This window comes from Penicillium subrubescens (assembly GCF_028828155.1).
Source record: "Penicillium subrubescens strain IBT 31985 chromosome Unknown utg000001l_segment0_segment0, whole genome shotgun sequence".
Taxonomy (NCBI): domain Eukaryota; kingdom Fungi; phylum Ascomycota; class Eurotiomycetes; order Eurotiales; family Aspergillaceae; genus Penicillium; species Penicillium subrubescens.
The window spans coordinates 3,701,737-3,726,499 of NW_026643151.1; the positions used below are offsets into that span (position 1 = coordinate 3,701,737).

General features: G+C 46.7%; 4 protein-coding genes across 4 annotated transcripts; 3 read left to right on the forward strand and 1 right to left on the reverse strand.

Annotated features, from left to right (window-relative positions):
* Positions 1-9,524: 9,524 nt before the first annotated feature.
* Positions 9,525-13,193, forward strand: flbA (developmental regulator FlbA; the record flags this gene model as incomplete). Its single annotated transcript, XM_057147217.1, is given in 5 exon segments — positions 9,525-10,133; positions 10,285-11,285; positions 11,296-11,411; positions 11,484-11,671; positions 11,738-13,193. 5 exon segments carry the CDS (start codon positions 9,525-9,527, stop codon positions 11,879-11,881), a joined length of 2,058 nt encoding a protein of 685 aa, XP_057015103.1. The 3' UTR covers positions 11,882-13,193.
* Positions 13,194-16,559: 3,366 nt separating this feature from the next.
* On the forward strand, positions 16,560-17,830 carry N7473_001278 (uncharacterized protein; the record flags this gene model as incomplete). The annotated part of the gene is made up of 4 exons (XM_057147218.1): positions 16,560-16,724; positions 16,790-17,162; positions 17,222-17,339; positions 17,428-17,830. 4 exons carry the CDS (start codon positions 16,560-16,562, stop codon positions 17,828-17,830), a joined length of 1,059 nt encoding a protein of 352 aa, XP_057015104.1.
* A 3,015-nt stretch (positions 17,831-20,845) lies between these two features.
* N7473_001279 (cysteine hydrolase family protein) lies at positions 20,846-21,673 on the reverse strand (the record flags this gene model as incomplete). Its single annotated transcript, XM_057147219.1, has 4 exons — positions 20,846-20,975; positions 21,046-21,066; positions 21,133-21,252; positions 21,327-21,673. 4 exons carry the CDS (start codon positions 21,671-21,673, stop codon positions 20,846-20,848), a joined length of 618 nt encoding a protein of 205 aa, XP_057015105.1.
* Positions 21,674-22,713: 1,040 nt separating this feature from the next.
* N7473_001280 (uncharacterized protein) lies at positions 22,714-23,855 on the forward strand (the record flags this gene model as incomplete). Its single annotated transcript, XM_057147220.1, has 3 exons — positions 22,714-22,893; positions 22,953-23,093; positions 23,142-23,855. The coding sequence occupies 3 exons, from the start codon at positions 22,714-22,716 to the stop codon at positions 23,853-23,855; spliced, it is 1,035 nt and encodes a 344-aa protein (XP_057015106.1).
* Between the last annotated feature and the right edge of the window lie 908 nt (positions 23,856-24,763).

Here is a 24,763-nt window from a genome sequence, read left to right on the forward strand (position 1 = left end):
CACTTCCTTTAGACCGGAAGAAGAGGGAAGACGGAAAGCACTACAGCTAGCATGCAGCGACCTAAACCAAAAATTGATCACCAGTGGTGGTCCGACAGATACATAGATGACGATGTAGCCAGCACAGAATACTAGAGCCGAGGAAGCACTAATGCGCTGGAAGGATTAGTATCTCTCTCATGCCACATGGATACCCGAGAAATCCACTGCCGTGGCTGCAAGTCATATTGTAGGCGCTGGATTTATCACTGCCATCTCCGACGAGCACTGCTAAGTACTAGTTACAGGGATGGTAAGCTCCTTCTCTGTGCGACCAATTTTAAATATGCATTCTATCCACCTCCGTGCCCCCATGTCGCAGGAAGTACAATTGTACCTAGACAGCGCCCAACAAGCGGAATTTAGGCCGTAAACCCGAATGTCCACAAAAAGGCATCATCTACTTCGGGGAACGTCGGTGCTAACTAAAACTGTAGATTATTTTCTATCTTCCGTGCTCCTCCGTATTTTGTCACATCTGATTTTTGGGGCGCAGATCATCTGCCACGTGGTCCGAAAGTCTTTTTCTTCCCGTTGTGGTCCCCCTCAGCCGTGTGTAGGTAATTATGATTTATAAACTTTAACACGATAGTTCATCGTATGAACGAAGGTGCCGCTGTGGAGTCGCCGGCTAACTCATGCTCGTCAACAAATCAGTCTTTTGTGAGAAACGTGGTTCAGGATCACTAGTCAACAATAATAATGGAATTATCGCCGGTCGTTTCGTGGTAGTCTGGTAGAAGGAAAGAATAAAATATAGCGGAGACGAAAAATGGCATCATCGGAGTTGCCAGCGCCTTCTCCGGTGGGAACCAAACAATTACATCTACTACTGTGGTCCAATTCTCTTGTCGGTGTCAAGGAAGGTCATATCTTGCATCTCCGTTTTTTTTCTCCGAAGGGCGCGTAGTCTCCACTAGCTTGCGAAGGCTAGTATACATAGTAATCAGTTAGTCAAGCCGTGCTGCGTCTGTCTGAATGCAGTAACTCGCCGTTTTACTGATTCGGAGGATGTTGTAACAATGATAACAATGACATGGTATGATGATAGTACATGAAGGTACCTAAACTGCTCAAATAGGCCTGCCAAGCCAACCTTGAATGCAAACTCAAACATTAGCGTCAGGAACCGACGGCGAAAAGGCCTGAATAATTCGATAACCCATCATATGAAATCATGCTGGAACATAGCCGATGTGTATTATGAATAAGAAATGATTTTAATTTCCACAATTCCTTACTCGTCCAAAATATTTGTACGCGTGTGGTCCATTCCTCCAATCCTATTGTCTGATACCGACCTTGTACTACGTGTCAATCATCAATCATAGTCCAACGCAAGCCACACCGAACGTTGACCGAACCAACGGTTGCCTTGTCAGCCGCCCTACAAGCAGCCACAACCTTCTCGCCCCTGAAACAGTCTCGCCCGACTACCGAGCAGAACAAAGAGAAAAGCAGAGTCAGCAAGAGGCTGGCGCATTCACCCTTTTGGTACTCGTGAAGCGAGCAGAACCATGGGGCGGCATGAAACACGAGCTGGATAAGTCACTAGCGTGGACTCTGAGTGGCTTCTAGAATCCTTCTAGAAGGATTCTAGCGCCATGTTTCGCCACGCGGACTTCGCCGTGCAGACGCGAACCTAACGAGTGGCCGAGCTTTCGGCCGGGCTTGACTGATTCAGGAGTGCTGGCCGACCAGTGTTACAAAATAGTGTCAAGCTTTGGGCGACGATGGTTCAGAGCTGATCAAAGATTTTTGTTTTGCGTGATGGAAAAGGGGGTAGTTTCGTTTTCGCGGATGTTGACGGGCAGAGGTTACGGGCATGGCTAGACACGTTCATAGTGGGAGACATTTGCTGCTTCAGAGTAGCATTCACAGTATTCACTCATTGCTACTTCGTACTTCGTAGAAGAGTCGGGACTGAGTCTATGACGTGATCGATTCTGCTTCTCGTCACGCCATCTCTGCTTTCGGTCGGGGGGTCATCGTTGGTATTTAACACGTATTGGGTAATTATCGGTAATGGGGTCGAATCCAACTGTTACAATACAACTGTTCGTTGGAGTAATACAACCGCATCTCCAATTTGGAGAAACGCTGGATTGTATGGTAACTCGTTCGTCCGTAAGTTAAGGGAAGTTTAAAAAGAAAGTTAACTGGGCCGCCCTCCCGACCAGTAACCACCATTAATATCAGGCCTCATTAAAGCAGATATGTATACGGAGTACTGTACTGTCGATCTACAGAACCCCATCATGCCGTGAGCTTGCCTTTGGACCGTTGCACAACGGATCAGGAACCATTCAAATCAATTCAAATCCCCCTTTGCCCGAACTTGACCCTCGGCTTTTGGAGCGGTCGCTAGTGGTAGTCTTATCCATTGCCGCGATTAGCTCGGCAGTCTGGCGCATATCACCCTTCTCAGGGGCATCCTAAGAGCCCGCTTGAACGGAAACGTTTCGATAACTAATTAGCAATGTAACTTGATACGTTAAATCCAACACCAGGCTGGCTCGAGAGGTTCTCGTTCCCCTGCTTACCCCTTCTCGAGACTACTTCCCAATATAGACAGGATCGGCTCAGAGTCAAAACAACAATGAGGCTCAAGCGCAGCACCTGACTCCTCATTCACGAGCTCCTTTCCTCTAAGGTTGATAAGGCCCCCCTTTAAGTCCCTTTCAGGACTCGAATCCCTGCTAGTCGAGTTAGGCTTACTCAGATCGGGGTTGGCTATCGTGCAAGCCACATGGCATTGCCAATACGGGGTTCTGGTCTGCTCAGGATCAGGGCCCGGTGGCTTGGGACGTTTGTGTTTTGATCTCTTCCTCATGAGGTCTAGGGGATGCAAGAACATCCCGGCCTCCCACGTGGCAGCTTCCCCACATAAGGGGCTTGAGAATTCAAATTGATAATCATCTCCAATCGAGGCATCGAGACTTGGAACGCTATGACTGGGTCTAACTCTTGGGGAGAGTGGCGGTGTGATTTCCAGATGGAATAGGAAGGGGGCCACGGGGTTTGCCTTGGGACCATGTCCTATCTCCAGCCCATGAGAGCACGGAAGGGATATGCATTCGAAACATGGACCTCGAGATACAAGAAGTACCTGTAGCCAGCCACCGCTCGGTTGTCGGAATACAGTCCACTAGTGCCTGTAGTAGTAGTACATGGATATATATGTACATATTCACCGTAGATCCGGGCGCGGCCACCGACAGCCCATCTTCCAAGAACATCCGCGCATAGTCTGAATCAATAGCCGAAGCCACATTCCTGCAATGCATCGTGGCTGGATGCCGAATTCCGCAGCGATTGACATTGTATGCGGGCCCAGCCCTGGCTGGCCATGATGCTAAGGGATGTACAAGTACCTCGCATCATGTATCGTGCCGGAGGCAAGGAGAGCGTATGGTAGTACTGTAGCATGGACTCCATGCTCACCAGACTGCAGGTATACAGGAGTATCTGGTTCAGGACCAGCCCTCGCCCATCCAATCGAGTAGCGCTTCGATTTCCTCGGATCTACGGAGTGAAGAGTATCCCGTACAAGGACCATGCTTCTTTCTGGTCATACAAACTTTTGTCCTGCATGGCCTCGAAGTAGTATGGTCACGGCCGCCGATCACTCCAGAGAGGCAGATACATATGGACAAAGTACATTTTGTATCTTGCCTTCAGGCAGGACTTCTGACTTCTGTCGGTGTACCAATCTCCGCTATTGGACAGCGGTGTCCCAGTCTGGTTGTCTGATTGTTGGTTGTTGAGCTAGGATATTGACTCGCGAAGGTTTAAACTATGTCAGCCGCCTGCACCCCAGTAATTGGACAGGGAGATTATGCCAAGTCGCTGACATTATGTATTGTTGATCCTTTGTCGTACAAGAAGACATTATCTTGAACTCTCATTGGTCTGTAGCATTGAGAGAGTAATTAAACTGAAAGAACCAAAACAGTGTCTCTGTTTTGTTGTTGTCTTTCTTCGTGTTGTTTGCCATTGAAGAAATGGCAAAAATTGAAGGCATTGCCTCGACCCAGAATCGAACTGAGAGCAAGTCATTACTAGTGACCCGTGTTACCATTACACCATCAAGGCCTTCATGACATCACGGCCGCATATTACCACTCATATTTCACAATGCATAATTCTAAAAGCGGAATTCTAGACTAGGTAACTTTGCCAGGCACTTTCAGTATCCAATCAATTGTTCTTATTTCTACACTATTGCTTTTATACATCATCCATATGTACTCTGCCCTACCTCCATCAAAGGATCCAGATTGCATATGTGTAGCTTTGTCCTGCAGGACCCATCATTCCTTTCTCGCGTGGCGGTCAGGGATGCCACGATACAAAACCAGCGCGCTGGGACGGAAAGGTTGGGGTATGTTAGGGGGGGGGGAACAAAGGGACTCGTGTACAATACCTGTGTATTTAAGAATGGAGTCCATATTATAATACCATTATGTACCAGGATACCACCATACTAATACTAATGCTAACTAGAGAAATCCACTTCTGTACCACCTCGCTTCTCCAGAGTTAATCACCCATTTTCCATGAGGATCACTGGGTCCTAACTTCCACCTCTTAACTCCTTTACCGTTGAGCAAGTCTGACCGCAACTCTAGCTTATGGAGAATTCTCCGTAAACAACCTAGCGGGCCTCAGTTTTCGATTTGCCCGCCCACTTAATCGCAGGCGATAACGCATAACGGCTAGCTGGCGGGATGAAGCGACAATAACTACTATTTAAACTCTTGGCGTATTTGAATTGTGGTTCTTTTCGTTTCAAAGGGAGTTTTTCTGTGCCTATCGCTCCTCTCACGTTTTTGAGAGGAAGTTTTTATTAAGTTAATGCCAAGGCTTTTCTTTCAATTTAATCTACGGAGTGGTGCTCTCAGGGTCCTGTTATTGAACTTTGAGCTTTGTCGTAAAGTTTGAGTTTTGGGTTCAATTTTAGGGAAATGGCTTGTTAGGAATAATAGTAATGGTAGCACTAGCTGGTGGGATGATAGGATCGTTGATTACGAGCCTCAGAAGTTGGGGGCCGATCGGGGTCTTTCGGGTTTATGGTTTATGGGGTGATTGAGTGTTATCGCAGGGCTGAGGACTTGGCTTCTTGGCCTCTCCCTTATCCTCCTCTCATTGTTGAGATCTTCAATCATGGTATTGTGGGAATCTCTATCTGCGACATGGTTAATGTGATGATCCTGGTCTCCTGCTTATCTTCAATCAAATAGATTGCAATCTATCATAAGGGCTGTAAAACGCTGGATTTAGAGCTGAAGCTGAAGCTATATTTGATACATCCATAAATATCGCAGGATTGGGATCCATCATGCTAGGATGAAATGACTTACATACATGGCTTGCCTTTGTACATAAGTACTGTATGCACATGTTTACCCCAATCCACGTGGCAGTATTCCATACTTGGTAAAGTACATCTGTACTTCGTAAGTATGTATCATCCTTCCAACGGGCACACAATCGAAGCAATCGAAGTAATCGATAGATCGCAAGTATCTGTGACGCATCACATCATTTTATCTCCGATCGGAAGACAATTCCCCCAGTCAAGAAGGGGCTAATCCCCGTGCGATCGGCACCTGTAATTTGCCTTGGCCCTTTAGGCACCCCCTGTCTGAACTAACAGTCATACTCATCGCCGCCGATCCTGGTCAAGCGCGATCGCCAGCCAATCTACACCGTTGTCCGGGTCATGGCGGATAGACTTGCACTGACGTTCGATTTGCGTGGTCTACCATGGCGCGTGGAATCTTCCTCCCTTTACGATTGGAATTGTTTATTCTTGCACTGCCTCACAATTTCCCGCGGCTGACCTGTCTGACAGGATCCTGGTCGCACTGGTTTCCTGTCGTGGAAGTGGTTCATGCTCGGTTCCGGTCTGTTGGACCGGTTTGTGAGGTCAGGGCGGATTACCCGTGGATGGTTTTGTGGAGTGACTGACGTGGATACATTGAGAAGGGAAGGTTACTCGTGATGCGGCTCTAATCTTTGAGTTACGGTGGTGATGGATCGAGATGTTGTCTATATCGCTTGCATGCTTGGTCCATTCAGATATTTATATATATGACCAGGAAGGTTACCAACTAATTCCCGAGGCTATTCAAAGTCCTAAGGCTCTCTAACTAGTGTTCGATGGTCGTTCAATCTAATAAGATACAACTACTCCATAGAGTAAGGCTCTCCCCCAATCTCTATCCTAGTCGTCAGCTCGTATTCGGCCATTCCGTGATCTAACTAGGGAAGGGGTCTCGTTACATGACAGCACAGTTCCTTCGGCCCCAAGTCTGTGCGCTGTCAACCATGACAAGCAAATTAGCAATCGAAAAGGCAACCGCTAGGCCCATAGTTATACCGTCCGTAGATGGAGGCTAGAAGGATCCCAACTCGTAGTGGATATGAAACGAGTTGTTACTAGTTAGTCTGTCAGACGGGCGCCTGTCGGTGGACTAGCTGTCTCGGGTGGGAGAAAGAACCATGTTCTGAAAGAGGGTTAACGCAAGCCTAGCCCAGTCCAAGCCTGATGACTGATGGCGGAGCGGGTAGAAAGAAGCGAGCGAGCCTCCTCCATGTGGGCACTTACAGAGAGTATGAGAGTGTGTGCACTGTGCACGGGGCATATATTACAGTTGTTGGCTTGATATATCCATATCCATTATTGTGCTTGTGGACTATGGTCTTCTGTTCTGTTCGGTCAGTGATAGGCCTGAGGCATACGCTCAGACCGCGACTCCACGTGTGTCCACGTGGACCACATGGGCTCGCAAGAAGAAGCCTGGAAAGGTTGTGGAAGGATTCCCGGGCCCCAAGCCAAGACTAGGCGGTCTCAGCCTGTTTCAAGGCCCGAAACACTAGCTCCGAAGAGCGGAGGGACGAGAGGAAGAGTCAAAAAGAGTGACACAGGGAAGACCGAGTGTGGCGCTTGTCCAGAATCCACTCCGATCGGACTTTGCGAAATCGCCCGTGAAACATGTGATGTGCTGGCCCCCTCTTCCTCCTCTCCGGCGTCCTCCAGGTTGGAACTTGGCTGGGGACCGATAGGGTTTGATAGGGCCAGACAAGGAAGGTCTTTATCTCTTGCTTTTGAGGCGACAAGATGGCATCAAGTAAAACCGGGGATACAATGAGAAGAGGAACCAAAGGATACGACGGGATCGAACCGAGATGAACAAAGTCTCTTGTTTTGTTCACCTTTCTTTTTCATTCTTTTCTTTTTTTGCCACGATACCGATAAGGTTCCTGACGGGAAGAAAATCCCACAGAGGCCAAGCAGTGAGGAGGGGTAGGGATTCCCACGTGGGAGCCCGTGGGTGAGGGCCAGCACTGCCTGTTCGGTCCAGGGGGCCGAGTACAATCCATACAAGTTGGTGACTAGTTGGAAATACGGAGATATACTCCATGAACCTAGGGTACGGAGTAGAGAGAGTATGTACTCCGTACCTCTGTATGCAAAAGCATATCATTACCTGAACCGATTATGTACAGCGATTTGCTTCAAAATCACACTGGTCTCCAAAGTGGAGGAAGCCCGGAGTAAGTGGAGATTGTACGGCCTGGAATCACCAATCAAATACACCGTCAGCCTGACGATTCGGATCACCAGAAGTCCATTTCTGGGCTCCCACCAGTGATGGTGCGGTAATGATAGGAGGGCAGTTGCTACTTCAGGTAAGACTAAACTCAAGTCAGCAAGAGTTGAACGGATTAGTTAAAGCTTGCGATTGTTCAGTACTGTAGAGGGGTATTTCCGATAGACTGAGTTTGGTCGATCGGGGTATTTGAAAGTATTGGGGTACTCTAGTAATTTATGGTACAGTAGCTAGAGTAAGGAGCATATCTACTCCGTACATGACTCGATGATTATTTGATGGAGGAGTTGAAACAATGCCTATTCTTGTTTAGATGTTAGATAATATCCAGGAAATGCAGTGAAATATCCACATCTATCTCGTAGTCCTCTCTCTACGGATCTGGTCGGCCTCGTATGGGTTCCCTGGGTCAATGTCCGTCAGGGTTAGGAAGGTGAGAGCCTGGGGGACCTCGGTGGATGGTGAGATCATTGACTGACTTTTCCATATTGTAGCGAGAGCTGGTTAATGATGGTACGGTGAAAACATTGGGGAGATGTTTTCCGAGAACAAATCAAAAGAAACCAAAGGAATGGATCTCCGCGTGTATTTGGAATTGGGTTAGTTGGGGTAGGGAGGGAGGGCTTACATAGTCACTATGGAGACTGGATAAGTTACCGACTATCGGTGGACTAAACGCCTCTGGCATGATAGGAGGTAAGGTGACTCTGCCAAATGCCAGGTGTTTTAAGAAGGTGATCCTACTTTGATTTTGTGTTATGATGAAACCTGAGAAGATTCCATAGAGAGACACAACGATCTACTTTAATAACGAAGAGAAACAAAGAGACAATCACCATGTCTTGATGGTCTATACACCAGCTTACAATTATACGATCGGAAGCTCGGTAGGCCCGGTAAGAAATTCTGTATGGACTGTATGGTCGGAGTGGCCGTGACCTTGTAATATCTGTAATCTATGTAATTAACCCGTAATACCAAGACCCCTGCACGAAAGGAACCCACCGATCTTCACCATGAGGCAATCCCTTCCCTCGGCCCACGTTGTTTGGATGCAGCACACCAAACTCTTTCCGGCTGGCCTCACGCGTGGTCGGTGGGTCATGGATGACATCGCGAATGGCTGTGATTCTTCACAAGGGGCCTGGCTCGATATTACAATGGTTTTTTTTTTTTTTTTTTATTCGTTTTCATTTTACAGACCTTGGTTTTTCTCTTGTCTTATTCTTCCTAAGTGCCAGCTCTATCATCTTTAGTTCTTTTTTCTTTCTTCTCTTTGTTTAATTTTTAAAATATTTAAGCCCTATATTAGTCGATGGTTCTAAACCAGGGTAACCAGAATAAAAAAAGAACCAAGAAAATCCAAAAAGTATAGTGTATAATTCCTAATTCCACTTCCCAACCACCTGCATGTTCCCCCCCCTTCTTACACCTTTTTATTATTTTTTTCTTACAGGCGCTCATAGTAAAACTTGCCAAAACTCCCAAACACTCTAAACATCCTAAACGCCTACCTTCTCCCCCCTCTCTTTCCTTCACCTTTTTATTTTACCCTTTTCCCCTCCAAACTCCCCGATTTTCCCTTGTCCAGTAGATCTCAAACTTGTATAGGAGTTCCACCTTTTGCCTCTTTTTTTTTTACTTCTTTTTTTTACCACAATTTTTTTTTTATTCCCCCCCCTCTGTCTCTCCACCCTATCCGCTATTCCACTATTCCGCTATTTTCCCAAGATTCCCATCCCCCCCTTTACCAAGTTACCTAGTGTACAGATCGTGGGTATCAGGTCTTATTTGACTTACCCACTTTTCACACTCTTCCCGAAGTCTGGTTCTTTCTGGTTCACCCACCGGCCAAAAACCCATTCAATGCCAGTGCCATCCGTGATCCATTACCGAGAAGAATCTCTTCCATACCCTGACCCTTCAGTTCCTGACTCTACCACTCCTCTCTCTTCTTCAAATCGCTTTCGCGCTTCCACTTCTACCACCACCACCACCTTCCCCCCTACGACTGATCCGCCTACATCCTCTACTACCACCTTTACTGGGTCAGTCGTCGGCTCGATTTCCCGCCGCAATCGTCGCTCTTTTGCTGCCTTGGCCCAGAAAACCTCCAGTGCTCTAGCCAGCTTGTCCACCATCTCCACTATCTCGCAGCCTACGACATACAATACCCCCTCCACGCTGCGCTCGTCCAACTCCTCGGGCAGCCTGTCCAAACTCACCAAATCAAGCGCCTCGACTCCCTTGACCCCGCCTTTTGACGGAGATCCTTACGAGCAATTGCCTGCCTCGCGCTCGGTTTCCCCGGAACCGTCCTTGCAAAGACGGCGCTTGACGCTGCAGCGCGTCCCGACTCCCCCTCACGACCCTCGCCCCGTTCCGACGGGCGCTGCGCCAACCGCGCCTCCCAAGATGCACCAAACTTCCTCGAGACTGTTGCGCATGACCGAAGATGAGCGCCCTTTCACCAAGGTAGGTTTTTGGAAATGTCAAGAGATTGGCAATACCCCGCGCCGGAGTGAAAGCCAGAGCGAGCAGGAAAGAACAAGAAATTGTGGGACTGCAAAAAAGGGAAAGTATAGTAATTGAAGGCTAACAATTTATTTCTCCTTTTTTTTTCTAGGATTTCATGGACTTGTTCTCCACCTTGATGGTGAGTTTGAAGTTGGACTCCCACCGGGTCCGCTTCACGAGATATGACCACACCTTCACCTCCGAAGAGGCGATCAACAACTTGGGATCCCTCAAATTCTCCCAGTCGAACCGTATGCCCGACCCCAAGGACCCCTCGCGCATTGTGACCACTACGACAACCACCACCTTCTCTATGGCCAAGGAAATGGCGCGCTCCGTTTGCCAGCGCTTTGTGGATGCCCGCTTTATCGAAGCCGTTGATGGTAAGGCGCTGCCGATTTTCCCGCTCAAGGGCGCCCTCTTCCAGCTCACCCCGAAGGGTATCAACATTCTACAACGCTTTTGCCAGCGCAATGGAATCACCGCTCGTCACGTGATGGATGTTCTGGAGTCGCCGCGCAACACGATGCAATTGGTGAACTTGGAGCGAGACACGGATACCGATAAGTTGTCGCATGATCGCGCGACCATTGAGGTGATTTTCCGCCGGTTTGCGGGACAGGATGGTCCCAATATCAAGAGCAGCATTTCCACATCAGACTCCGACTCACTCAGCGACTACTCGAACGGTATTATTGGAGTGAAAATGGCGCGAGAGCGGAAGTTGCAGGATAACAAGATTTACACCAACACGTTCACCGGAAAGGGCGCGGTGGATTGGTTGATGGACTGCTCAACCACTATCGAGCGCCGAGAGACTTGTCTGATTGCTGAGCTTTTCCTCAAGTACGGCTTGATTACGATGATTCAGGACGACAAGTCCTACCCCGACTCCAACGCCGTGTTCCAGCCTTCCAAGTACGCGATCTACTGCATTACCGAACGTGGCCAGCGAGTGTGTGGATGGATTGCTCGCGACAAGCCTCGCGACAACTCCGGCACTTACGATAACCGCGGTATGCCCCGGGATTCCAACAACGCTCGTCTGACCCACATCCTGCAAGACCCCGCCCTTCGCCTTTTGTTCCGCGAGTTCCTGCGCTACTCTCTGTGCGAAGAGAACCCTCTCTTTCTACCTCGATGTGTCCGAGTTCACTGCCAACTACCACAAGGCTGAGAAGACTGGCACCTTTAACAAGGTGGATTCAGTTCGGGAAACTTTGGCCGCTGCTTATGGTATGTATTTCAAGAAAGTAGAGAACTTTTGTTTTTCATGGTCGGTTATACTAATCTTTTTTTCCTTCTTAGGTCTGTACAACGCGTTCCTGGCTCCTGGGTCACCTTGCGAGTTGAATATCGACCACGCCCTACGCAACAGCTTGGCCAGTCGTATGACCAAGGCTGTTGGTGACGACGAATCCATGTACAAGAGTCTTCAGGAGGTTGTGCATCTCTTCGAGCTTGCACAGACTTCCGTCTTCAAGCTGATGTCAAGTGTAAGTTTTGACTCTTATACAAGGTCCCTGCAAATATTTCGTTTCGTACTAACTTTTGATTTGAAGGACTCTGTCCCGAAATTCCTTCGTGACCCCAAGTACTCCGTGGTCCTGCAGGAACACGACGTCGACATTTTCGGCGGCTCTCGCTCTTATTCTCCTACCCCGGGTGTCCCGGAACGAAGCATGAGCCGGTCTGCTCGTTCATGACAATCACCGCGAGCCAGCGTCGACGCTTTCACCCGACCCGCAAACAGCAGTCGATTCCCCCGTCGCGATTCAAATGCCACCATCCATTCCACGCCTATCGCAAACTCGTCCATCATTCCTCCGGCCCCTGTCATCTTCTAAGCAAGAAACAGGCGTTTAAGCTTCAACGCCTTTTTGCAGGTCTCAAATCAGAGTTTCGCGGATGTGCCTCCGGCCAATTGTGGTCTGCCCGATCCCGTTTCTTGTGCGACTGCAACGCGGGAATCCCACCGTGCCGGGGGGCCTGTTTTTTTGCGCCCGACGATGGAATTTACGGAATGAAGGAGGTCGCATGGCATGGATGTGTTGGGTAAAGGGCCAAGGGTCTGGGCTCTGGGCGCTACTCAATACGGCCTGGACGCTTTCTCCTTCCTTTTCTCGAACGTACACGATTTTCATACCAACTCTCTCGTCACGAATCGCTTCCGACCTTGAAAAGACAAAGGCCTTTTTTTTTCCCTCTCCCTCGCTACACTTTTTGTCTTTGCTCCTCCCCTTCACATGGCGTGCAGCCCGCCGGGCGTCTGCGTCTGCGTCTGCATCTGCATCTCGTCTTGCGCCCCGTTCCATTCCCCGGACGGCCCTGCTGAATTCCCCCGGTTTTATCTCCTTTAATTTCCCTCCCTCGACCACGCATTTCATTTTACGTCACCACCAGACGAAAGACGTTACGATTGATCGATGCCTCATGTTATAGAGAAGGCCGGAATTTTCCTTTTTTTGTTTGGGTCCCCTTGTAATATTTGCATGATGTCTTTCTTTATCCCTCATCTTTCCTAACTGCATACCCCATACCCCATTTCACCCGGCTGCTGCTTTACCTATGATAATAGGTAAAGCAACTAACTACAAGTCGGAACGACTTAAAAAACTCAAGAAAAAAAATATCCGATCGCATACAAAAGACTGGGTGGCTCTCCTCGATTCATCCTGTTTTTGACCTTGCTATTGTGTTGTTGTTTGAGCATCAGAGACGGCGTTTTCCCCCACACACTCCCCCCAACCATACATGTTTATCCATCTCACAACTCTTTTTCTATCTCATTGTTTCCATCTCATGCATGACCCTCCTCCTCTTCATTGAGCATCTGTTTTTTTGCCTTTTTTTTTTCTTAGTTTATTCTTATTATCTTTTTTGTTCATGTTGATTCTCCCCTTTGTGGTACTGCATTGTTTCCTTTCTGTGGGCACAGCGTGTGAGTTCTGGCTTTTTGTTTTTTTTTTCCTTTTTTATCTTGTATGTCATATTATTCGAACTTCTCCATGGGAAGGCCAATGGACATGACTCCAATCATTTAAACTTAACTGTTTTTATTTTGCATTGTAATCTTTAGACTTATAGAAATTTGGACTTGTAGGGTATGTTGAACAAAGCTACTTGGTATCATCTTCCCAAGTCTATTTGCGTATCTTGATTTTGGGCACTGGTGACCTACCTGTAGGGTGTTTTCGACGAGGCCATCCAATACTTTCTCTTGCCTAGGTGGTGGCTCAACAAAAATTCCTCCTCGATCGGATCAGTCATGGAAGTCTTGATTACCACTCTATAGCCCCAATAAAATTTCAAGCTAAATAGCGTGGAGAGTGGTCCTTGTTATGCACACACATCATATACAATAAATCAATAATTGCTACGAGGTTCGAGTCATACATTACTCGGTTAACGAGTGCAGAGCAGTTTATATTCATGAGTATAGCCGAAATATCATAGTGACAGTATCTTCCAGGACGTCTGAATGAGACCTTTTTTACATGGTGGCAATGTTTTGTAGCCATGGTATCTATAGTTCTGGACCGACCTTATACACACTGCAGATAGTTTAACAAGACATTATAATGATGTCAAAGTATCTGCTCCCACCGGACTTGGTGGATTCAGCAACAATACCAAAGAGTGTGTTTGTAGTGAGGCCTGATCTTCGCAGGATCTGGGACAGGTGAGATCAAGGGGAGTACTCTTCAAGCATTCATAATGTATCTGCTCATAGAGCTAGCTAATCGTAGCTCGCATCCTCGGAAGGTTATTTTTCAGGTGCTGCTGGTAATCGTTCAAAGTAGGTCTTACCCAAATCTGCCTCATTAGATCGAGATAATGCATTGCTTGCAGATGTTGGCTATCAAACCCTCCAATTACCTTGCCAGAGCCCTGTTGTCAATTTTTATCATTCATATTTGATTAGTCGCTGGGTAGTCGGGAGGTAACCATGCCGTTTAAAGTGGCGAAATAGATATTCATTGATGGTATACAGGTTCGAGACCTCTACAAAAACTACCATGGAAAGGCTATGAGGTTGGTTGAACGTCGAGATGAAACTAACTGGTGCCGCTTGTAAAGAGGAAGTAATATGAAGCTTTTTAAAATCATATTACATCCCAGGTAAGAGGCATCGACCATGACAATGTAGCAAGTGGCATTTGACGAAGTGATTAAGCACAAGGGGGAAAATGAAAGACTGGTAACTTCCATTACAAGCCTCATATATCAGTTAATATCCGCTGTCTACGAACTAACATAAATAGCCTTGACGGAAAACCGAAAAGATCTGGAATGAGCGTGTAATAATGACTAATAGTACCCTTCAAACATTAACTAAATAAAGATAATCATGTGATATAAAATTTTTCAAAAAAAGAGTATGCAAGCACCGAGGGCAATTTGGTGGTTACTATTCTTTTTGTTATGGCAAACATGACATACTGGAGCATCATGCGAGGTCACGTGGCGGTAGGATTAAGTTCCAGTCAAAAGGGACGAAACCCCACCCGGAAAATGCAACATGAACCAATTTACAGCCGCTTCTATTATTGGAGCTAACAGTGTTGTATAAGGAGAAAACCGTTAGATTTGGACTGGGTCACGTGACTTCCATGCGGGCCCCCGGGGAAACCTACCCTGCAGTAGGCAGGAGGTTTATTTAGCAAAAAATATCCCTCCTCCACGACTCCGTACAGGACCCTTGAACGTAACGCAGACTCGGACTAGCTGGCGCTTTCTCCCGTTCCATTTGCAATCATGATCGCTAAACCCATCAATCAGGAGCCAACGTTTGAGTCCTCCTATTGAATTCTCAACGTTTTCTGGTCCAAAATTGGACGCTTGTCTCGTAAAGCTTGTCCTGATGTCCCGCAATGCGGGACTTTAGATACTCATGCTCGGATCATCGGATGATCTGTTTGACTACACTACTTACAACGAGGCTCAGGGCCATCCACTATTGAACTCTGCTTTTGTAGCCTTCGACCATAACTAACACGAGTTTTAGTTGGCCAGTGCGTCGAAGGCTTCAGGAGTCACAGACTTAAAGCCACCAAACCTTGGATCTCTCCGAGGTATTCTCGTTCGACGAAAGAACCCGATCGGTAGACAAGATGTGGAAATTGCATACCATCAAATCCCGATGGCCCAATTGATGGGGCAGGGTCTAGATTTGAGCCAAGCCGGATGGTAGTCCCAGTGCTCAAAGGCACATACGGAGTCTCCTTAGCTTATGGTTTATATTCCCACCTATGCGACTCACAAAAGCTTTGATGTTCTGTCCCACGGGCCACACGGCCACGAGCCACTTGAAATCACAATTCGGATGTTTATCCGAGAGTCTCATTCGTGGGAAACGACCAATGAATAGTAAGAATTATTCATGTAATCAGTTGGCTCGATATGTCAACTTCCTGATCAATGTCTGTTTCTCCCCCAAATTTCTGAAATGACATACAAAAATGGTAATTCTAACGGGGTGCAGAAGTATGGAATCAGTCCCGCAAAGAGTTTTTATCTCGTGTCTCGAAATGCTAAGTTTTCTGGTGGCTTCCGTCGGCCGAGGCACCGACAGAAAACTTTATATCGTGGCATCACTGCCTCAATATTGCCTTTTGGAGCCCTGGTGGCTATCCGGGTCAACTATCCCCATTGGGGCTAGCAAGCCCCGAACTGTTGTTCTAGATCGCCGAAAGGATCACGGAAGGCTGTTTTGTGCTCGCTTTTGTAGACCAGTAATGGCTTATAAATGTTCAATAATCTATGGGAAACCAATCTGAAGGCCGGTATCTCACATTGAACGTTTGAATTTCCTAAAATTCCTTTTCTTTAAATCACCCAGATCACATCCGGTCTTCAAATAAAAGTGAAATTAGCACCACAGATAGGCACTAGGTTGAAAAGATAGTAGCGACATTTAATACGCCTCCACTACAATTAAGAACCAATGATGCTCGAACGAAGCAAGTGGCAAGACAGCTCCATACAATCGAAGTTGATCAACTACCCTTCACCTCCCGATGTTAAGTTAGAAGGACTGCTACCGTACTTACTTACAGTGGATACTAGGGCTGGTACCGAAAGCCGAAAGACCCTTGCCATCATTGATTGCCGGATGTTCAGGCAAAACCCCCAAAAGCCTTACCCCACTGATCCCAATGTCATGTCCGGCCATCTGAACCATTCGAAGCGAAGTACTGCCGACGGAGGGATGGGAAAAAGCTAGATCAGGACGCACACAACTCTGGGCCTAAAAGGTCGCCGTTGATTCCCAGGAGTACAATAAGGTTTAGATCGAAGCTTACCCCCTCGAATGCGCAGTCAGGTTCCGCCACTTAAGAAACTGGCCCCCTCCCCTTTAGACTCTTCGCAAGTCTCATCACTATGGCTTCGTCACTGTCGGAGGAAGATTACAATGCCGGCACTAGCGTACTGGCAACAGCATGGGCTCTAACGGCGGCCGCGATTATAGTTATGGCTCTCCGAGTGGTTGCCAAAATTAAAATCTCCAACTTCAATGCCGACGATGTGGTTATGATCGCTGCGTTGGTGCGTCAAACTGTCCCCTCCAGCAGAATCAATGGCTGACTTTGCTATCATGCTTCCGGTTATAGGGGTTCCTCATTCCCGGCGCTGCATGCGTTACAATCTCTGTCCAGGCTGGTCTCGCTCGCAACGCCGTCATCAGACATGATCAGGAGATACTCAACATCAAATACTATCTCGTGGCACAATCTCTATGCGTCATATCATGTATGATTGGCCGTATCGCATTCATAATGTACCTTCGTCGTCTCGTTCCGCTGCAGTCGAAAGCGAGGATTGTTCTATTGATACTGCTGGGACTACAACCGCTCGTGAACGTGGTCCCGGTTATTCTGATATTTGCACAGTGCAAGGACATCAGGGCGGTCTTTGATCCTACTATAACAGACGTATATTGTATGCCTGTCAAAATTCAGATGGTCTATGGTTACACACAAGGCGGTTCGTCTTTCATATCCCCTGGCTACAATAGCGAATTTGCTCTTTGCTAACTGCTCTAGCTTTCAACACGACCACTGATTTCTACCTTGCGGCCTTCCCAGTCTACAGCTTCTGGAGCTTGAAACTCAGACTGCGCATCAAGATCGTGCTGCTTTGTCTTCTCAGTATGGGTCTTTTGTAAGTGCATCGACGAACTTGTTTCAACCCCCGGAAAGATATTCATATCCGCAATAACACTAACATAAGTCGCGCCACTTTCTTCTAGTGCCATGGTCGCCTGTATCATCAAGACGGTCACACTCCATTCAATTGATCAACCCGGAGACCCTACAATCTCACAAGCCCAGCTGTTACATTGGGCCTTTATTGAGGCAGGTCTAGTGGTGATCACTTCTTCTGTTCCGTGTCTGCGACCGCTCTTTATCGCGATGGCGAAGAATTTCAGTAGTTCACCCAGGCCGACATACGAGCTTACTCCTCATGCGTTTGGGCATTCTCACAACAACACTCGATCTCACGTCACGTCACGAACCCACACATATATCCGCGGAGATGCGAATGATGGTTGGGGGGACGGAGACAGTGCGCGCCAGATTTTGGAGGAATCACGCAGTGGCATCACTAAAGAGACAACTGTTACGGTGCAAAACGAGGAGATGTCAGCATAGAAAACCTTACATTGGTTTCCATACGTGTATTATAATTAAGCCTGAGGGCTCAGTTTCGACATCAATAATATTCATTTCTCTTTTCAGGTCTCGTGCTTCGTTACCAGTTGTGCATGACTGACGATGGAATATAGATAGTCTAGGCGCAGTTTTCATTGTATCTATGATTTTCGATGAATATCTGCAGTATTCGAATCCCTTTCCCTATAGAGCCGTTCCACGAAAATTGATAGTCGTGAAATTCGTACCAGTCATAGAGGACCCCCAAGTGCAGAGCAATCTCCACGGACTTCGCCGCCAACATTCTCTCCGCAAGCACAGTACGTCGTGCCTCGGGCGGCTCCACATACCGAGACCAACTCCACTACATACTTCCTCGGTAATAGAGTAAGGTATTGGCGTCCATTTATGGCTAAAGAGCTAAGGATCCTTTTTGGCATGCTTTGTGGCATCTTTGGCCATATCTCATACATGATATAGGAGAATTTTCATCAAATTACCTAACGGCGTTGTCCACCCCTACGCATAAGAAGCAATCAGAAGGGGGAAGTGAGGCTCCTTATAGCCTGATAGAATAGGGACTAGGGCCTAGGTAAATATGGAACCCCATAGGAAGGAATTTTAATAATTATTCCTTACCATTTGTTAACTTAGTAAAAAGAAATGGTGTAACATGAATTGTTATTTCGTGTTACTGGGACGGACCTAAGTAGCGGATTTCCTATGCGAAGTCTTGGCTTTCCCTTTCCGTTTTAGTGCTCACTGAGCGCCGCTTTTGCTCTTTGAGTAGATCTGAGCACGTCTCTGAGCGCGCTGAGCAGCTCTCTGATCACTCTGATCTGCTCAGTGAGCCTGATCTGAGTGCTCTGGTTTGTTCTCTGAGCATTGCTTACATAGGAGCCAGCGGTCTGACTCAATCACCCCAATAAAACGCAGCACGCTACGTACCCCTCACGAAAGTCTCTCCCCCATTTTAGAACGCTCAAGTGCCCCATCAAGGAAAGTTACGCATCACGAACAGCTGCACAATTGCGTGACAATACTACCTCCTAGGAGTACACACCGAGCAGTACGCCTCATTATCCTATGAAATTCTGACTGAAGTCTGCAAGCTCCTGGGAATAATAAGTCTAGTTTGTCTTAGTATGCTGCTTCTTGCAGAGGTCAGAGACCAGGGAGCATGGAGAGCTAATCTTCTACGACTTCCAATTCGATCTACATGTATTCGAATCGCTCAACAGACAAGTAGTTTGTATCAATTCAATAGCCTCCTGGCAGCTGAATGCTACTGACGAGGATGATCTCGGAGGAAGACTAATCCTACAACTCTCCCGATCGGAGAGAGGACAAGATTTCTTGCAGCGGCCAATGAGCAGGCAATAGGACCATGGCGCTTTGCCGCTCCTAGGAGCTTGAAATTTGATTATTACTTTTACTTCTTTCTCCTACTTCCCTACCGATCACGGATCCTGGGAGCGAAGAGAACATGATAAGCCTCGCAATTATGTTGATGGCCCACGAAAAAGCTATGCTTCAGAAGCCGCATTCAATGCGGGCGTTTACCTTGGCGCCCTCAATTATGAATACTGAATATCCTATTTTTCTCCTTCGAACATGATATATAATTAGTTCAATACCACCCCTCCTCAAGGTTTTGATATATTATCAATGGAACTTGATAGTAATTGGGGTACATACTCAGAAACATAAGCGCCTCCAAGCCGTGTACTTTAACTATCTGCTGGAAATTTCAAATAGGTCAGTTTATCCTCGAAATAATTCATTGAACAGAACGAAAAGTCAATCAAAGGGAAACAACACTAATTCCAAAATATATAAATTATGTTTCTCGATTTAATCCTCATAACAAATGAGAAATCGTAGAGTTCAACTTTATGAAGAGAGTGCTCAAAAGAGAGTGGTCAAAAGAGAGCGCTCAAAATATCGACGAAATGATTTACGCCGGCCTTAGAGTGTATGCATGCGAGAGACATTTCCATGTCTTACGCATGAACAACGTTAATTGAGACTCACTGATCCATGCAAGTATCATAATACACGATGGGCAGGTACTCAGCATATTCTCCAATTTTAAAATCTGGTGCTCAATTTTACGGCTCAAAACCACTGAGCCTAATGCCTCGAGCGGCTTCATCACTTCGTGCTGCGTAATCTATACTTCCTAGGCTACCTCGGCTGCCTAGAAGGGTCAAAGCTCCGGAATGAGCTTTATTTAAATCCTTTCCCGAAGAGTTGACTTCTCTTAATCTCAAACTCACTTGAAATCCGCATTTTTTGAAATACCAGGCTTCGTCTTAACCTCTAAGGGCCATCTCTACATTCAGTCTAATTCCCGCGAAGACAAATCTCAGTCCTTGCCGGTATCCCAAGCATTCAACATAAAACAGTCTCTTAAGATGAGAAATCCATCCTTCCAACAAATATCATGTGAGTATGAGATCTGAGGCTGGTTAGATTGGAAAAGTGTTTCCCATAATGTACACACAGCTTGCTAACCCGGATCTCCCCGTCCAAGCATTCATAGGTCTGCAGTGAGCGGAGATTTAACTCATATCATGGCGGAGAACTTGGTCTCAGCCTTAGATGAACTCCGAAATTTTCGTTCACGCTCACACCGTGGTGGAAAGGCTCATCAAAGAAGACTGCGTGCCCTTCAACGCCGCGCTGATATTGAGGAACTCGCGAAGGCTTAGGCGTGCCAATGAGGAAATATTGCAACTGCAACGGGAAATCAAAATCGTCCACGGAACTTATCGAGATAATTTTGTTGAAGCGGTTCTGGTGAAGGTGAGCTAGCAGGTCAGGGAAGAAATAGAGAATAACCTGAAAAAAGGTTGGGCAGATTGTTTACGTCCGAAATGTAACAGCGCTATATGGGATTGCTGTACTGTACATAACATCAGTGTTCGGAGAGGACCTCTTTAATTCACGCAATAAGGCACCTCCCTAGTGATACTTCTATCCGCACTCAATCTCTGTTTGAAGTTTCCACACTTAGATACGCCCCTTTGAGAAGGAGGATACCCACTGTTTGGCCGTCATAAGCTGATCTGCAATCAAGGGCCAAACTAGATTGACTGCTGCCTTTTCCAACTCTATCGAAAATGCGGCAGTTGCATCGGTACTGGTTTTGAAGTTAGCATCCCCGTCTTGAGACCTTCAGCCTTAAGTATTAGAAATAAATTAAAACTCACATCAAAATGACATGAAAGCCACTATTCAATCCGAAGGAGTTCTTAGAAAAGTATAATCAAAAGGCCAGGTAGCTCAGAAATACTTACAGTTCACGAGCAGCCCGCGCAGTAGACTCCACGCATGAGTTGGTCACTAACCCCGCTATCACGACGTGAGTAATATCATGCTGCCGGAGTTGGTACTCCAGGTCGGTGTTCGAAAAGGAACTGGCGTTATGTAAATTAGCATCGCTCTCTATACAAATCAATGGCTTGAATGCAGTTGGCCTCCTAATACTCACCTGCTGTTCCAGTGTCGAGAGACAACTACATCGCCGTTGCTAGGCTGAGGCTCCAATTCTTTCAGAATCTGGCCACCGAAGTCCTCGGAAAAGGCCGCATTTTGTTTAATTTTGATCAGAGACGCATTCATGTGATTCCAGCCTGAGTAAGTTCCATCCTTGGTGACTTGATGAAGACCGTAGAAGATAGGAATGTGGGCTGTTCTTGCGCCGGCAACCAGCTCCTTCATATGTTCGAAAGAATTGGTCGCCTCCAAGCTAGCCTTGATGGTGGGATACAACTTTCCATCGGGGTGGAGAAAGTCATTGAGCGGATCAATGAGGAGGACAGCAGTGCGGGAGCTCATGGTTGCAGATAATTGAGTAGAATGCTTTTGAATGTATGTCAAATTAAACCACCGTACCTGCTCTTCCTTCTTATACCCTGTCCAGATAGTTGATTTATAAGAGTATCGGTGTTCGGTACTAGTCTGTAATCATTGACAATTGCATGATATAATGTATTATTCAACAAAAATGAAGACTCCCAGATTACGTATCATTTGCATGGAGGATGCGCCAGAGAAAAGTATAAAAAGTATGTACTATCGATCCTTGGGCGCTGTGACTTCCTTTTTGGGACTAGTGCGATTGTGGCGAAAGGGCGGGATCGTCGGGCGAAGCTGACAAGCACCAGCATATATTCGGCAGTCACTGCGCGCTCCTTGCAAAGCAGTGGCCCACATAGGATGCTCTTGAGCTTTCTGCTGATTGCCGAGTCGTGCCATGCCGCTCTACCCAGGAGCTTCTCAAGGATGCGATGAATGCCGACGACGCCGCAAGAAGGTATGCATATCGTTCCGTTCTTAGAGTGATATACTCGGACTCTGTATTAATTATAGAAACAAATTTAAACAATTAGTGTGACCTTAACAAACCTGAGTGTCTTCGATGTTGCAAATCTGGTGTCAAATGCAGTGGCCCCAAAGATTCACGAACGTTTATCAATCGGAACGCTACAAATCTGACCCAAGAAAGTGACAAAAAAGCGCTAGTCTACGCATTACAAAATAGAAGGAAGCCGAAATCAGCCAACGCCAACTTTGAGAGCTCAAGTACGAGTACTAGCACGGATGATTCTCCATCTCGAAAATCTACGCTAGCTGTCACTAAACCAAGCCCACCATTTGATATAATTTCCATTGATTTTCCTGGACGCTTGACGTTCTTGGCATTGATTAACGACTTTGAACCTCATCCCCTTGGGGGTGTCTTCAGGGGCGATAGAATATCGCGAGGTGACCCCCATTATTCGAGCGCAGCATTGTGCATTCGAGCTTTACTGCGGTTCACGTCTTTGCAGATCGATTCGCTCAATTTACCCATTTTCAGTCTCCTCGCGACTTACATGGGAAACTTGAGAAATGACGAAGAGTTAGCACAACTTGCACAGTCATCGTACACATCTGCCTTGAAGAAGTCACGTCCGCATATCCAACAGGTCATAGAGAGTAGTCAACGCAGTGCGAAATCAAAGGCCAAACTGGAATATATTCTGCTACTAGCGATAGCATTTCTGGCATTTGAAGTGAGAACCAGGTCCATAAATGGGGAAAAAATCATTCCTTTTCTAACTACTATTTCCAGTTCGTGAACGAAAATGAATACTCAGAGACTGCTCTTTCCGCCCACGTTGGTGGGGTCTTAAGCATCTTAGAGCTCTATGGGCCGAACAATTTCTCTTCACCTCACATGCGACAGGCTTTTAGTGGATTCAGGGGAATATTTGTACGCTTTTAATATTCACTGCTCTTACTTTGGCTAACAATTCCACAGCTCTCTGTTAGAATCAGCAGGCATACCCCAACCTTCCTAGCAGATCCAGATTGGATACGTCTCCCATTTCTGAATGCTCAGAAGGCTAGAATGGAGTTTCTTCACGATATCGCATTGCAGATTCCCGGGCTCTTCTACCAAACAGATCGATGGTTTGATGGGCGTGGAAATTCCGCTTTCAACAATTCTAATCAAGAAACCTCGGATTCTACGGATCAAAATCTAGAACTCGCTCTCTCCCTTTTGAATGATTACCGGGTCATCTTCAATCAATTAGAAGACTGGGAAAGCAATTGGAAAGCTTCCGAGCAGGGTCCTCTATACTGGCATTCAGATATCCCAATGCCAAGCAAATTTGTCGACGTCGACTCGATTTGCATACCCTCATTCCCAGATGAAACATACCAAATCCGCTTCCAAAATACCCAAAAGGCAGGTCTTGCTGTGACCTTCTGGTCATATCGGCTGGAACTTCTTATGCAAATGATAAAACTCCAGCGAAGCTTGCTTGACATACAGGCTCAATCATTGGGAAAGAACCTGGCCATGGCGGAAGAAACAGCTTGTCTTATCCTGCAAGCGGCGCCTTACCTGACATGTTGTTTTGAGGGTGCAGTGGCGTCAAAGGCACCGCTTCGAACTGTATCGAGATATTTCGAGCTGGCAGCTTGGGAGAAAGAGTTCTATTCGCCGTCAGCTAGCATTTCAACTTGAATCGGACATATCGTTCCCAGCCTCGATTTAAATGAAGCTCATACCACGTTATATACACAATGGCGACACCACGCTTTTAGCAAATAAATTTAGCCCCGTAATAAGTCCGACATCTGATTCTCAAGCTATTTTGGCTTACATAATATTTGAAACGAGTGGCAGTCAGGGAGCTGTCTGGCTGAGACAGATAATAAATATAAAAAAATGGTTTGTCGTGCACAGAGATCCGTCCTTATCTGCAGGAACACACACACCCTTGTAGAGATGGGTTACCCATCTTAATCCTCCATAAAGAGTCGAAGATGGAGCTCACTTTGCCCAGTGCGAGCTGAGAGCGAACATTTTGGTGATTCGGATTTTACCTGTCCTCACAGATTTTCCTGACCTTGTATCGGAGACCTCTTTCCATTTGTCCTCATGGGCTGGTATGAAAGCTCCAATTCTCGCGCCAATGAAGAAAATAGTTGAAGGGCCAGTGAGATAGTCACTTTGAGTAGCCCTGGCATAGAACGGCGATGAGCCGTCTGCCACAAAGAATATATTGTTCTCATGAAATCCCTTTTGGTAAGCTTTGGTTTGGAGACTCGATCTTCTCAATGGTTCCGTCCGCTGTTAATGACCTTTGGATCCTCTGTTCAATTTTTAGCGATAGGTCGGAAAGCAGCGAAATAATTCAGGATCCAAGCATACATTGAATATCTCTGTCCGATCTTGCATTACGATGCTGATTTGCATCTCTTCCTCAAAACCACCAAATAGCCTCTCTGAGCACGATAGAACTGACTTCATCACCGGTCGCCCATTTTTACTGAGACGTCCTCGAGTAGAATGAATGTACCAGCGGAGGAACTCTTTGATAATCTGATAATCTGGCGCTTTGGACCCTTCAGCACTGGCATAACCATAGA